Consider the following 14647-nt stretch of genomic DNA (forward strand, 5'->3'; position numbering starts at 1 on the left):
AGGGCCCCTTGGCAGTAGGGGCCCGGCCTGGGGCAGCAGGCACCGGGGAGACCCGGCGGGAGGTGGCAGCGCTCCGCAGCTTCTGTTTCCGCCGCTTGGCCAGTGGTGCGTTCTCCACGCTCTTCAGGAAGAAGCCCTCGCGTTTGCCCCGGTTGAACGCCTGGCAGAAAAGAGGAAATGACTTCCTACACACCACTGGCAGGGCCTCAACTTCCAGACCCTAGCTTTGGCTCCCTAAGGTCCCGAAAGGTCAGGCCCCGGCTAGCCAAAGGCCAGGACTCGGTTCACCTCATCTTTCTAGGCTCTGAGGACGTCGCCTCCGGGTCTCTGAGAGACCCTGCCTCTCCAGGCACTGTACGTACAGACACACACACCCCGCCCACAGGCCCTGCCCCTCACCATGAAGGTGACGTTGAGCCCTGAGCGCACAGCAGGCCCCGACGACTCCAGCACATCAGGAGTCCGGAGCGGGGGTGATGAGCGCGCGCTGCCATCCTGCAGCCACGAGCTCCCTCGCAGTCCCTCAAGCTTCAGCCGCTTGGCGGGATCCACAGTTAGGAGCCCTGGAGGCAGGACAGGAAAGTATTGGGGCGGGGTCGTGTGTGGAGGCTGCCCTTAGAGAAATCTAACAGGCCCCACTTTCCTCCCACACCGGTTCCCGCACCAGGACACCTTACCTGCCCCATCATGACCCCATGGCCTCCCCCTCCCCCATCAGGCCCTGTGACACCAGCTCCGCACCTCGGACCAGCTCCTTGGCGTCCTCAGACACGCCCTGCCAGGCCTCCCCATCGAGGGAGAAGCGCCCCTCGCGGATCTTGCACATGATCTCGGCCGCCTGGCTCTGCCCGCCCTGGCCTGACGCCCCCTGGAAGGGGACCTGCCCCGACAGCATCATGTACTGGGGGGGCAGTGAGCCGACCTCAGGCTGCAGGCCAAGGGAGGCCAGAAGGCTGAATTCTCAGCTCACCCCCAGGACCATTCAACCTCTCCTGAGGCCCAAGCGCGGTGACCCTGACCTCCAACCCCGAATACTCGGATGCCCCTACATTAGCCTCAGACCAAACCCTGCCACGCCCACCAAGATGACCCCTGTCCCTTGCCTCTGGTTCCCCTGTTGCCCCTCATCAGGAAAGCCTCTGACCCCAGGTTCTGGCGACCCTGAACCCTCCTGGGAGACTCCGCGCCATACCAGAATGACGCCGAGGCTCCAGAGGTCGCAGGACTCATCGTAGCCCTGCTGCGCTAGCAACTCAGGGGCTGCGTACTGCAGGGTGAAGCAGGGCGTCTGCATGGGCCCTGCGGGGCTCTGAGGGCGCAGCCGCGCAAACCCGAAGTCGATGATCTTCACGGGTGCTCCAGGCGTGTCGTCAGCGTACAGAATGTTCTGTGAGGGCGGGCAGGCGGCCGTCAGAGATTGGCCCTCCGCAACACAGCCCTCCCGGACCGCTGAGGCCCTGTGCCCACCTCCGGCTTGAGGTCACGGTGCACCACGCCCGCCTCCTCATGCATGAAGCTGACGGCCGACACGAGGCTGCGCAGGATCTGGCTGGCCTCAGACTCGCTGAAGTGCCGCTTCTTGCGGATGTGCTCCAGCAGCTCCCCGCCCCGCAGCAGCTCCAGGACCAGGTACGTGTGCAGCTGCGGGTGGCGCAGCCAGCCCCGGTCACCGTGATGGTATTGGCCGGGCCCCAACCATCAGCCAGGCTCCGCCCCACGGTCACTGACAAGCCCTGCCTCCAGCCTTAGGCCCTGCCCATGTTCTATGCCCTACCTCAAGATCAACCCAAGAAGCACCCTTAGGCCTCCACTGCCTTCCAGGCCCCCGCCCCTCTCCATGCCCTCCTCAAACTCCATTCCCTTGGACATCTTCAGCTCCACCTTCCTGTCCTCTGGCCTTGCTCCCCTCAAATCCCACCTTCCTGGCTTCCCAGGTCCCCTCAGGCCCCTCCCACGACACCTTCAAACTCCACCGCCTGTCTGCCTCCCCAGCCCTCCACCAGCGGCCCTTAATGCCCAACGTTCCGCCCCAGCCCAAGAAGTCATCACCTGGTCATGATGCACCTCATGCAGCTTCACCACATTGGGGTGAGACTGGCACAGACGCAGGGCGGCCACTTCGCGCTGTGTGTTCGCCTCCAGCCTGGGGCACGGGCAGGTGGGGTCAGGATGGCCGACGTCTGGCACTACCCTCCCAAACTCCTCTCTGCCAGGCCCCGCCCACCCGCCCAGGCCCACCCACCTGCGGCTGAGGATCTTGACGGCAAACTCCAGACCTCCCTGGCGCTGGCGGCAGCGGCGACACACAGAGAAGCTGCCCTGGCCCAGTGCGGGCTCCCGGAGGTCGAGCTCATACTGCTGGAAGAAGGGGGAGTCCTGGGGACAAAGGGAACACGTCAGAGGTCCTACCGGGGAGCCTTGCGGCCACACTATGCCCCACTGAGGGAGGCTCCTGACCTCACCAAGGTCACACTGTGGGCACCTGGTGGAGCCAGGTCTAGGCCAGAACCCCCAAGTCAACTTCTCCCCATCCTGGCCCAACCCACCTGCATCATGGCACTCCTGGCCACCGCTGCCCGGCCGGGCCGGTCTCCAGCACCAGGCGCTTCCAGCACATCAGTCATCACCGCATTGTTGTGGTCAAACAGGATGGAGGGTGCCACAAAAGAATATCCCTGCGGAGGGCAGGGGAGATGGGTCAGGGGCAGATGGGTGACTGGGGGCTAGAGGTGCACGTGGAGTCCCTAGAAAGCCCAGACCTGGCAAGGAGGAGAACAGGCAGAGGGAAGACCCCAGACCAGGGGGCAGTGGGGGTGTTGCCTTTGCATCCTGGTGCACATACAATGTGTGGACACTTTATTCCGCTTTGTTCTATGCTCACTTGGGACCATGTCTGTCCCCCATCAGTCTGTGACCCCTCCTTTCGCATCACAGTGACACCCCCCCCAGGTGCCAAGGGCATCACCTGGCACAATATAGTGGCCCAAAAAGTGATGGGCAAATGCATGAAAGGATTGTGCCCTAGCATCACACCTATTTTGCTTATGAGAATTCAACTGTACCCATGGAAGACCAAAAAAATCCTTATTCCTTCCTTTCAAATCAAATTTTAGCCTCCTCTGCAAGGGGGGGCTACTGAGGAAATGTAAAGAAAAACCAGAGTTGATTCCTTGCCTTTCCTAAGGATCCATGTCCTGTCAATTCAAGGGATTCTCAAGGGTAATTTTAACAATGTGTTGTTTTCTCCTAAAAATGTAGCCCCACTGTGCACTAGCATGCAAGCTGCACTGAGTGGGATTTTTGTCTGTGAGGTTTGTGCACACATCCCCAGTGCCCAGCTCCATGCCTGGCACGTTATGGGCGCTCAACACAAAGTTTTGTATCATGAAATGAATTAATGAGCGTAACCATCAATTCATAAGAAAGAACTTTCTCAGGACTATGAGACAATGGATCAAGAGATGTTCAAGCACAGAGCTGTCACTTGTGAGAGGTTCACAGAGGGGACTGATTCATTCATACTTGATATTGGCCTATTCTTATTTAATAGTTATGGACCATATCCTACAGGTCAGGCCCCCACACTGGGCATAGGAACACAGATATTACACACACAGTCTCTGCCCTCTGGGAGCTTTGGGCCAGAGGAGACAGTCTCAGTGAGGCTCTCAGGACACAACCTGACAAACTGCTCAGAAGGAGATGCTGTCTGCAGAGCGCTGGTGCATTAAGCAAAGGGCAGCCCACAGCCATAGGAGTGGGGAAGACTTCACACGGAGGCAGCCCTGGACAACGAGGCTTGAAAGATAAGAGAGCCCGCCAGGTGGGCACCTGTGGGGAGGACCCTCCAGGTGCAGGGAACTGCATGTGCAAAAGTACAGAGGTATGTTCTGAAATCTCTGAGCAGTTAGTTGCTGCTGGAGCACCGAGTGGGATAACAGAGCTGAGGGTAAGGCGCTGAACAAGGACCACACCAGGCAGGGACTTGAATGCTGAGCAACGGAGTCTGGACTTGTACAATAGGCTTAAGCTTCTGAAACAAGTGGAGGGGGTCTGTGCCGCCAGGAATATGATATGGTGTGCCAAAGGGCATGCGGGGCCATAGCATAAACATGGTATCTCTTCCTAAGGGTCCACTTACATAAGTGAATACTTTAAAACGGTATTTTACATAACAATAAGGAGACATGATGGAGTAGAAGGGAAATTAACACAAAATTTACAGATAAACCATGAAGTTCAAAGACATGTCCTGCCATGGTGGTCTCTATGACTGACAGCTCCAGGTACCCCGTGAGTGGAGAGGTCTGGGGGGAAATACTGAGTCCTGATCAGGACACAGGGCCTACGCAGTGCCCATGGGTCAGCCAGCACTGAGGCTGGTAGCAGCGTCCTGCCTCCCCCACATCTGTAGTTCTATGAGCTCTCACTCACCTGGAAGATGCGAGGGTCCCCAGATGGGGGGCTGCCAGGGGGTGAATAGACAGGCTCTAGCCGAGTAAACTCCTCTGCAAAGTTGCCCACATCCAGCTCTGAGCGGATCTGGGGTCGGAATGGAGCTGGAATCTTCCTGGCAGCCAGAGCAGCCCAATCCAGGCCCTGGAAAAAAAGGAATGAGAAATTGGGGGGGGGGGGTCAAAGGGCAGGATGTAGGAACCCCTCTCTGCTCAGGCCACCCTCACTGGGCAGCTCCTCAGTGAGGCAAGGGTCTATCTTGCATATTTGGGGGGAAGGTGGTATTCTTGCCTCCCCAGCTTCTACTTCCCTCCCTCAGATAACACAATCCCTAGTTCCCTTGGAGAATCACCCTCTATCACATTCAGTCAATTCTGGAACTTTTAATAAAATTCACTTGCGAAACAAACAAATATCTTCCTCCTACTAGACTTAAATCTTGGCGAATGTGGGCCTGTGACTGCTGGAGACTCCCTCGGGGTCTAATGATGAAGTCCCCGTGCAGAAACGCAGAACCAAGAGACAAAGAGATTCTTAATGACATAGTTCCAGCACCTGGATGCAGCCTTGCCTGAAGTCAGCAAACTTTTCCTTGGACTTTTCCCTTATGGGAGCTAAAACATGCCCCTTTATGTTTAACCTAATGTGCCAGGGCCTGATCATTGCCTACCCAACATCTACTTTCCCTGTCTTCCTTAGTTCTATTGCCCCAATTTTATTCCAGGAAGCAATGGGCACAACTAAGACAATGTTTTACAACTTCCTTATAGTTAGTGGTGACCAATAACCTGCAAGCAAATATTGTGAGGTAGGAATCCAGGAAAAGATCCTCAAGAGGAGGGCAGACAGTTAGCAAGTGCCCTTTTTGCCCTTCCTCTCCTGCTTCCTGCCTGGACATCAGCCTTGATGACAAGTGCTCCAGCAGCCATCTTGCACCATGAGGCAAGCTTGGGGATGGGGGTTAAATGCTAAGAATGGAGGAGCATTAAAAAAAATTTAAAAGTTGCTTGGATTCTTGCCCTGGCCTGTCAACCTCTGGACTTCTTTTGCGTAAGAAAACAAATAACCCTCTAACTTGTTTAGACTATTGTTTATTCCAATCTCTGTTAGCAGCCAAATGCTATTCCATGGATATCACCATTTTGAGTTAGACTGTTTGTCATTTGCAGCTAAGAAGCCTGACTAGATTTGAAGGTCCCACTTCTGCCACAGAGACCTCAGCATTGCTATCACTAAAGAGGCTGTCTCCAGAGAAGAGGAAATGAGGGGAACACCCCTTCTGAGCGTGGGGCCTCGAAGACCTTGGGGCCTCTCCAGTATGACTATTGGTCTGCCCACTCCCAGCACTCAGGGCCCAGCTTGTGCTCAGGGTGGGTTTGAGGAATTCACTTAAGGAAACCGACACTGTTCAGCCACTTCCCCCACAAAGGGACATCTTCACTGCAGGGATTTAGGTTCCTATCTGAGAAAGTAGCTCTGAGGACCCTTCTAGGCAGGTACTTGCAGGGAAGATTCAAGGAGATGGCACTGGTAATAGGGTAATTGAGTGCCTGGCCCACAATAAATGCCCGTAAGTGGGTGCTTCTGTCACAATGTCAGACAAGTGGCAAATCTGATGCCCACATGTAAACAGAACATAGCAGTGAAGAGAATGAGCCTTCGAGTCACCCAGACCAGGGTTTGAATCTGAGCTCCACCTCTTCCGGGCTGGGTGATCTTAGGCAAATTACTTAAATTCTCTGAACCTATTTCCTCATCTGTAAAGAAGGGGCTAATCAAGATGGTTCTCGGGGTTACATGAAATAATGCAAGCAAATGGCCAACACAGGTTAGGTATTCACTGTTACAGGGTCCTACTAGGCAATGACACACCAAAGTCAGTGAGATCTCACAAGGAGATAGAATTCACTGTGCACTACACTCTAACCTATGTGTGCTCTTAGCAAGCAAACAAAACCCACATGGCTGATTGACCATCCATCTGAATGACATGCACTTGGACTGTACAGGAACAAAGAACAAAATGCCTGGGTGGACATTAAGAGCCATAAGTGTGGCTTTTAGTACTGATCTGGGCTGACAGAGGACCTGGGATCTGTTCCCAGCTCTATACGTTTACTGTGTGATCTTGGGCAGGTCACCTCCCTTCTCTGAATCTGTCCAATGAAAGGACTGACAAATCCAACCTCAAGTCCCCTGCCAGCCCTGACAGTCAATGAACCTAGAATTCCTTGCCCCAGGAACACATCTTCTGAGTTTCAAGAGATGGATGAAAAGATAAGTCTGCTTTCTTTATCTGGGGGACTTTTCTTAATCAAGTGAAACTGGCCGATCTCAGACCATCCCTCTGGGTCCCCAAAACCCAGAGCAGCAGCCCAGCTTGGGTATGTGCACAAAGGTCTAGGGGTGGCACAGGAGCCTCACCTGGAAGAAGGGGTGATTCTTGACTTCCTGCGCCCCCTGGGGCCCCGCACCCAGCCGCTTCTTGGGGTCCTTGCAAAGTAACCGCCGAAGCAGGTCCTGCGCCACAGGCCCGATCCGAGAGGGGAAGGGAGGGGAGCACTTCAGGATCCGTCTGGGAGGATGGGGGGGGGGCGTCAGGGGCAGCGAGCCCCCCCTCCCTGCCCAGGCCCCTCAGTTACCCTCCGCATCCAGCCCCACTCACCGAGACACCTCTGCCTGCGTATTCCTCTCACCCTCCAGCGTGAAGGGTGAGGCCCCCGTCAGCAACTCAAAGAGCAGGATGCCCAGGCTCCACCAGTCCACGGCCTGCCAGGGCCGAGCCAAAGTGAGGGCCTGCAGCCACCCCAGCCTCACCCCACGACCACCCCTACTCCCCTGCCAACCTACCTTGCCATGCCCCGACTTGCTGCGGATGATTTCTGGGGCCATGTACTCGATAGTGCCACAAAAGGAGAAGGTTCGCTCTTTCTGGAAGGGCGACAGGACCCATTTTGGACACCCAGCAACCCCCAAGGATCAGGGGAGGACTCACTGGACTTGTGAGGGTTGGAGCAGTGAGAACTTCCTGGAGGCAGGGCCTAGGGCTATTTACCTCTGCACCTCCAAGAAACAAGCAGATCCAGGCATGGAGCAGAAGACAGGAAGGACACGGCTTGCATGGGGGTAGGCAGAGAGATTGCCTTCACTCACCTCCTCCGTCAGGAACTCCTTGCTCAGCCCAAAGTCCGTAAGGACGATGTGGCCCTCAGAGTCAAGCAGCACGTTCTCCAGCTTCAGGTCTCGGTAGATGATGCCCAGCTGGCAGGAGCAAGAGGGACAGTGAGGACCCCTCCCCTAATACCCCCGGCTCCTACAGCTCATGTGCCTGCACCAAGTCACTGCTCAGAAGGGGACCCCCTGGAGAAGGAGATCTTCAGTGCTGGAGTGGGCCTGGGGTGGGACTGAGCCATTGAACAGAAAAGGCCATTTAAGAGGCAAAAGCTAGTAAGGAGGCCCACCCCATGACAGGGGCCCAGGGGAGCAGGCCCCAAGGTCCCAGAGAGGAGAAAGCCTGTGTGAAGAGCCCCATTTCAAAAAGGCTTTGGGAGCCAAGGCATGAAGTCTCCGTTTGAGGAAGTTCTGTAAACGTGACCCCAGGAGGCAGTCCCGAGTTCCCTGTGAGAAGAAAGCACCTTCGAGGGGACATCAGGGGAGGAGACCCCACCAGGCAATGCTGAGGCCTTGCTTCCAGGAGGCCGGGGGAAGCTGCTCCAGTCCCGACCACCCATCAGGAAGAGAGAGAGACCTGAGGCTGCCATGTTTGGAGCCCCCTTATAAGGCCCAGACCTAGTGCCCATGGCAACAGGCACGTGACCAGGTCCTCACCCACCTTGTGCAGGTGTTCGAGAGCCAGCACAATCTCGCCCCCATACACGCGCACCTCAGCCTCCTTGAAGTGCTGGCGCTGGTAGAGGTGGGTGAACATCTCACCACCATTCACATAGTCTGGGACATAGAGTAGAGGTTGGAAAGCAGCCCCCATGGGTGGTGCCACCTGCCTCCATAGCCCCCAAAGTTGGCAGGTACCCGTCCTTACCCAGGATGAGGTGCAGCTTGGCATCGGTCTGAAAGGCGTAGTGCAGCGTGACCAGGAAGGGCGCCTGGCGCACCAGCTCCAACACTGAGCGCTCGGTACGCGTGTGCTCCTGCGTCTTGGCGCGCTGCACCAGCGCAGCCTTGCGCAGCACCTTCATGGCATAGAGCTTCCCCGCGTCGTGCCCACCCGCCTTCCGTACTAGGAACACCTTCCCGTAGGCTGTGGGAACAGCGAGTGGGCAGAGGATAGGCAGTGAGCAGGAGGGTGATGCAGACTGGTGAGGGTAGGAGTGATGCCAACCCAGCAGGGTGTGCAACTGGGGGAAGGAGCTGTGGTGAGAGGCAGGTGTGCAAAAAGCTGGCAGAGCCTTCTAAGGGAAAGGTGTGCACAGCACTGCGAGGGTGCTCAGCAAAGGCAGGGAGGGGTGTGCAAACCAGCTAAGGACCATGCAACTCCAGGAGGCCTGCAGGGCAAGGTGGGGGCGCAAACCTGGGGAAGATCAGACAGATTCGAGGAGATGCAAATCCAAGCAAGGGAGGCAAAGGTACATGCAGACTTGGAAGGGATGTGCAAACCCACTGGGGAGTTTGCAAAGCCGGGGAGAGGACTCTAATATCAGCGCAAGGAGAGGAGCTGTGCAAATCACTTGGGAGGGCTACAAGCCCCCAAGGGTGCTGGCAAATCCGGGAGGCCCTTGCAGAGAGGAACAGCCCTGGGAGTGTACATGCAAACTCTGGCAGGGCAGGCAAGGCGGGCTGTGCCAGGAAAGGGTGGGGGGCATTGCTGGTGGCCTGGCCCAGGCCCAGGCGGGTGTGCCGGTAGGAGGCCCAGGGCACCGTGCCTGTGACATCTGCCTGGTGGGTGGGGGTCCTCACCTCCCGTGCCCAGCACCTTGAGCAGCTCGAAGTTCTCCACGCTCACCTTCTCCTTGTGCCCAGTCAGGTTGGCTGTGGGCACAGGGGGCGAATGAGCCCAGCCAGTGCCTGACCCCTCCCTGCGGCCCAGGCAGCCATCACCAGGTCCCACAGCCCCTGGCCGCCCCTGCCCCACCTTCCGTGATCCGCAGCTCCACAGCACAGCCCTCGTCCTCGTCCTCGTCCCCCATGGCGGGCGGGTCGCTGGGGCCCGCACAGCTCGGCTCCGGGCGGCGCCGGTTACATGGCGGCTCCGGCCGGGGCGGGCGCTTCCTGGTGCCGCCTCCCGGCCGAGTTGGGCGCCGGCACCGCCTCCCATCTCCCCGCCCCAAGCGGCCTGAGTCAGGCGCAGGAACGTGACAGCTCTGGGCTGCGGGTGGGCGGGCAGGGGCGGCCAGTCTTATGCGGGCGCACAGGGAGGGCGTCAGGGCTGTGCGCTCCTGGACCGCATGCGACCCTCCTAGTGACCTCGAAACAACCCCTTGGGAGACATGCCTGGGATCTGTGGATAACCTGGAGCTCCAATTGGGCAAATACTCCCAAGCCAGGTGTCTGTCCTGGAATGCCTGCTGAAGCCAGGGGTGCTGAGACCCTGGAGCCTGTGCGGCAGCGGAGTCTACGCGGCACTTCAGAGCTTTCCCCTCCGGGATGCCAGCCCTAATGGCAGCCCAACAGCTCTAATTCTTAGCCACCAGCGACAGTGAGAAATTTCATAAAATTCACAACCCACCACCTCATTTTTGATCAGGACTTGAAGTCAGCAAATAGAGATGGGATCTGTAGGTCCCCTTGACAGATGAGCAGCCTGAAGTCACACAGCTGTCTTTATCCAGCTGCTGCCAGCATAGGGCTGGCCCAGCACCTCTCACTCAGTGTGGCCCACTGCTCTTCACGTTGGGCAGCTGTAAAGGAGGTGTTTGGGACGCGGAAGCCACCCAAGCCAGCTCAGCTCCCTGTCCGCACCCCAGTGGCCAGCTGAGACCCTCTCCCCTGTGGGCTTGCCTTTGCAGGGGAGGGTCCTCGGTTGCCCTAAGGACCAAAGCCCTGCTTCTGGGCTTCCCCTACCCAGGGAGCACCTACAGGGAACACTGAGAGGGTGGTGGAGCCAAGCCCCACCCCATGACTGGGAGGGGAGACCGAACCTCTTTAGACAGACCTGTAAAACACCTCAGACCCCAGCCATCCTTCACATCCCACCCAGTACCACACACCCTCCCGTGGTTCTGCCCTGTTGTCCCAGGCCTGGCACGGTGCCCATGCAGAGCCCAGAGTAGGCCTCAAAGAAGGGTGGCAGAGCCTCACAGGGATGGCCTCCTCTTTCCATCAAGCCTGGAGCCCTGACTGGCCTGTCCTCCAGAGCCTCGTCCCCCTCCCTGACAACTGATAGGGGCTACAGGAGGGTAGGGCAGCCAACAAAGCCCTCACCCTGAGGCCTATGGAAGGGGGCTTCCAGCTGGAGGCCTGGGGTTCCACTCCCACCCCATCAGCCTCTGAAGCTGGGGCTGAGAGGAGGCAGGCAGAGCCTGTGGGTTATCCCTAAGGGGGCTGTGGAAACCCCATGAGTCAGGCTGCTGCTACAGGTCTGGCCACCCCTCCCAGCTCTGCCCACCCCCAGATTCAGGCTGCCTCACCTCAGCCGGGGCAGCCCCTCCCTACCTTGGGTGGCCAGTCTCTTGACTCACTTCCTGCCACCCAGTCTAATTGCCCCCTTCCTGGGTGTCATCCTAGAAGCCCTGGTCAGAGACCCCCATGTCCCTCCCACTTCTTGTATCCCTCCATGACAGCCCGGGCACTAGGTGACACCCACCAGGCTGTGAGCTCCCTGGGGAGGGGCTCAACCCCAAAGGGGTGAGGAAGAAATGATGAGAAGCTAGGAAGGAGTGAAAGGAGAGAAGAGGGTGCCAGAGGGGGGAGAGCTGGGCCTCTGGGGTTCACTGCCCACACCCCAGAGCCCAGAGCCCACCTTCTAAGCCAAGGCTGAGCCCAGACTCAGGCTCCACCCACTGCTGGCTACCCATAACCCCCCACCCCTCTGGGACATCCAGGCAAGCCAGACTTGCCCCTCCCCTGAAGAAAGTCCTCTGCTGCCCTGTGCCAGGTGAGGAAGCCAGTGGCCACAGACCCCACTGGCAGAGGACTCCAGGCCACAGGTGTCCCTGGTGCCTCATGGCTCTGAATGCAGCTGGTACACACAGAGCGCAGATTCAGGTGATTGTAGCCCGGCTTTATTTTCAGGTTTCTCATGTTCCAGCTAAGGCTCAGAAATAGGCCCAGGCCAATGTCCCCAGGGAATGATCATTGGCTCCCCGCCTGGACCAGGCGGGGGCTCTCTTGTCCACTCCTACCTGCCTTCTTCATCTGGGGGGTCCCCCAGAAACCGCCTCCTCAGCGAGGGCCGCATGGCAGAGCCAGAGCCCTGGCAAGCAGCTGCTCCTGGGGACCAACCATCCCCCCTGCCCATAAGCTTGTCCCTGCTCCATCTCATGGTCCCAGTGCCAGCTGTGGAGGACCTGGAGGCCCAAGCCTCCTTGTCCAACGACTTGCCCCAGGGGCCCTGGCTCCCAGAATTCTTGGGCTGCCTGGGCCCCCCACTGAGACTCCAGCGGCGAGGGGCCTGCATTCCAAAGCTCCCTGTGCACACGGTGTCACTGGCTGAGGGAAGAGGCGAGAGGACGTTTCTCCGGTTCCTGCACCTCGAGGCCTAGAAGGAAAGGCTCAGCTCAGGCCTGCTCCCAGCAGTGCTGGGACTCCCAGCATTGGTGGTGGCCCACAGAGCCCTACACCTTCTGCCCACCCTCGGCCCCTCTAACCTCTTAGCTCTCCCCACCTCACCCCAGCTGCACTGGCCGCCTGGCTGGGCCTCCAACTTGCCAGGCTTTTGCCTCAGCTGCTCCCTCTACCTGCACTGCCATTCCCCAGATATGCCAACACGACAAACTCACCTCGCAATCTTTGCTCCAACTTCAGCGCCCCTCCGAGGCCTACTTTAAGCGCCCTGATTAAAACTACAACCCGCCCACCCAGAGCTCCTGACCTCCCTCTTCCTGCTCTCCTTTTTCCCCAAAACATTATCACCTCCCAATATTCTAGGGCTCAGCTGCCCAGTACGTGACTGCGCACATGAGATGTGGGTGCTCTGAACCGTAATGTGCTTGAATGTAAAATACCACTAGACTTGAAAGACTTAGTATGAAAAAAAATAACGTAAACTATCTCACTAATGATTTTTTACACTGACTACATATTGACATGGTAATAGTTCAGGCCTACTGAGTTATATAAAATATGTTATTAAAATTAATTTTACCTGTCTCTTTTTACTTTTTCTGATGAGGCCACTAGAAAATTTTAAATTATACACGTAGCTCACATCTTATTTCCATTGGACAGGGCTATTATAGTTATTATAGATGATTGTTATTTTTATGCATATTGTTTACTGTCTGCCTCCCACACCAGAATGTTCCCTGCTGTGTATCCCCTGCTAGCACATCGCCTGGCACTTTGTAAAGGCTCATTGTCAAATGAGTGAATGGATGCATGAGGGCTGCCAGGACCCCACGCAGGGCAAATACCCCACTCACCTTCTCGGCTGGTATCCGCTTCATGTTCCGCCAGGGTCTCGACGGAGCCATCCCATCCCACGCCAGATCCTAGGGGGCCACAAGGCAGCTGCTGGGCCACAGGGACCAGGACAGAGGCAGGCAGGGCTTGTGGGGAGACACGGGGGACAGAAGGGAAGCCCGTTCCCCCAAGGAGTTGGCAGGTCCACAGCAAATTGGGGGCCAGTAGAGGCAGGGACCCTTGTCCCTCACCTTTGCCTTGGGAACTGAGTGACCCCAGGGGGCCTGGACGGCGCTGTCGGAATCGCTGCCGGGGGGTGTCCCCGGGGCTGAATGACTCAGAGCTTCGCCCCACTGGGAATCGGGAGCTGAGTTTCCGCCGCTGCCCACCTGCCAGGGTCTCATCCCGCAGGCAGAGGGAACTCTGGGCCCGGCGCATAGGTGCCGGTGAGGGGGACCCTGCAAGAGGCATAGGCATTGGGGGGTGTCAGAGCAGTACAGGAAGGAGCAGGGCAGAGTGGAGGGATAGCAGGATGAAACAGAGGCAGGGAAAGGAGGCTGCAGAGGCTGGGGAGAGTCTGGGTGAATGAGGGTGGCAACAGAAGACTGGACCTTGTGCTGGCTCTGACACTAACTCACTGTGTGACCTTGGGCAAGGCGCTTCCCCTCCCTGGGCCTCGATTTCCTCATCTGCTGACTGGAATAAATGACCTCTCGCTAAAGTCCCCTGCTTCTCCGAGGTCCTAGGCACTGCTGTGGATGGGTAGGACTGGCTAGGTGGCAGCACAGGCAGAAGGAAGGTGCCAGACGAAAGGGATGCGGCAGGGACGCAGAGCAAAGCGCCACTGGAACCATCTGGGGGAATGGGGTGCAGCAAGGAAGGCCAGCAGGGGCAGGGGCACGTGTGTAAGCCATGCAGGAGGCAAGGGGCCAGAGGCATCGGCAGGTGCCAGGGTGGGGGCAGAGGACACGCGGTAGGGGCCATGCCCAGACCCACCTGTCCCATCCGCCTCCCTGCCCTCGGGGAGCTCCATCTCTGGGGGGGGCCCCAGGCTCTCGATGCTGCCAGCCCCATCGGCCCACAGGCGCGGCCCCCCGTGGAGGCCCCCCTCCCGCCGGGGCCGCATCAGCCTCTTCACCTTGTCTGCCAGCCAGCTGCCCTTCCTGGGGGCACAAGGGTGGGTAAGGCCAGGGAGAAAGGAGGGACAAGAGGCCATGTCAGGGATGCAAAGGCTGGGCCAACCCTCACTGATCCTGGACCTGAGCTGGGCCGGGGCCAGAGGGCAGACAGGGGCCAGGTCGGGAGGACCCCGGCCCAGAGGTAGAGGGGTCCGCTCACTTGATCCGGGGCAGGGGCCCAGGCTCCAGTACACGGTACTGGTCCATGATCTTCTCTACCAGTTTCTGTTTCTCCCGGCGCAGGGCATTGAGCTGGTCCCTGAGGAGATGGGAGGGAAGAGGCAGCATGAGGCCCTGGCAGGAGCAAGGCTCCGGTTCTAACAGGTATAGCCCTCCTGGGTGGTAGCACACTGACACACTCCTATGGGGGTAATACACTGCCACTGCACCAACCCTCTAGGATTAGCCCCAGCCCTTTACCCAGGACCTCCCCAGGCATCTCGCCCTGAACCACCAAAGGGATCTCTAGGACCCGCTCCAGCTCCCTGCAGCATGCT

The 14647-nt window shown here is 58.1% G+C and overlaps 2 protein-coding genes across 2 annotated transcripts in view; both read right to left on the reverse strand.

The window, feature by feature from the left end:
- Positions 1–9706, reverse strand: part of RPS6KA4 (ribosomal protein S6 kinase A4) — a 10988-nt gene extending 1282 nt beyond the window's left edge. The window contains exons 1-17 of the mRNA XM_019645189.1: positions 9545–9706; positions 9370–9441; positions 8495–8713; positions 8288–8403; positions 7609–7716; positions 7306–7386; positions 7121–7224; positions 6880–7030; positions 4435–4599; positions 2547–2675; positions 2243–2376; positions 2050–2143; positions 1468–1641; positions 1193–1387; positions 742–901; positions 400–563; positions 6–160 (exon numbers count right to left, since the gene is read on the reverse strand). Coding sequence (XP_019500734.1) covers positions 6–160; positions 400–563; positions 742–901; positions 1193–1387; positions 1468–1641; positions 2050–2143; positions 2243–2376; positions 2547–2675; positions 4435–4599; positions 6880–7030; positions 7121–7224; positions 7306–7386; positions 7609–7716; positions 8288–8403; positions 8495–8713; positions 9370–9441; positions 9545–9599 — 2276 coding nt within the window. The 5' untranslated portion in view covers positions 9600–9706. The remainder of the gene's footprint in view (positions 1–5; positions 161–399; positions 564–741; positions 902–1192; positions 1388–1467; positions 1642–2049; positions 2144–2242; positions 2377–2546; positions 2676–4434; positions 4600–6879; positions 7031–7120; positions 7225–7305; positions 7387–7608; positions 7717–8287; positions 8404–8494; positions 8714–9369; positions 9442–9544) is intronic.
- Positions 9707–11611: 1905 nt separating this feature from the next.
- Positions 11612–14647, reverse strand: part of CCDC88B (coiled-coil and HOOK domain protein 88B) — a 14304-nt gene continuing 11268 nt past the window's right edge. The window contains exons 23-27 of the mRNA XM_019645149.1: positions 14311–14409; positions 13969–14135; positions 13224–13430; positions 12993–13061; positions 11612–12109 (exon numbers count right to left, since the gene is read on the reverse strand). Coding sequence (XP_019500694.1) covers positions 12054–12109; positions 12993–13061; positions 13224–13430; positions 13969–14135; positions 14311–14409 — 598 coding nt within the window. The 3' untranslated portion in view covers positions 11612–12053. The remainder of the gene's footprint in view (positions 12110–12992; positions 13062–13223; positions 13431–13968; positions 14136–14310; positions 14410–14647) is intronic.

The sequence above is a fragment of the Hipposideros armiger genome, unplaced genomic scaffold (assembly GCF_001890085.2).
Source record: "Hipposideros armiger isolate ML-2016 unplaced genomic scaffold, ASM189008v1 scaffold_93, whole genome shotgun sequence".
NCBI lineage: Eukaryota > Metazoa > Chordata > Mammalia > Chiroptera > Hipposideridae > Hipposideros > Hipposideros armiger.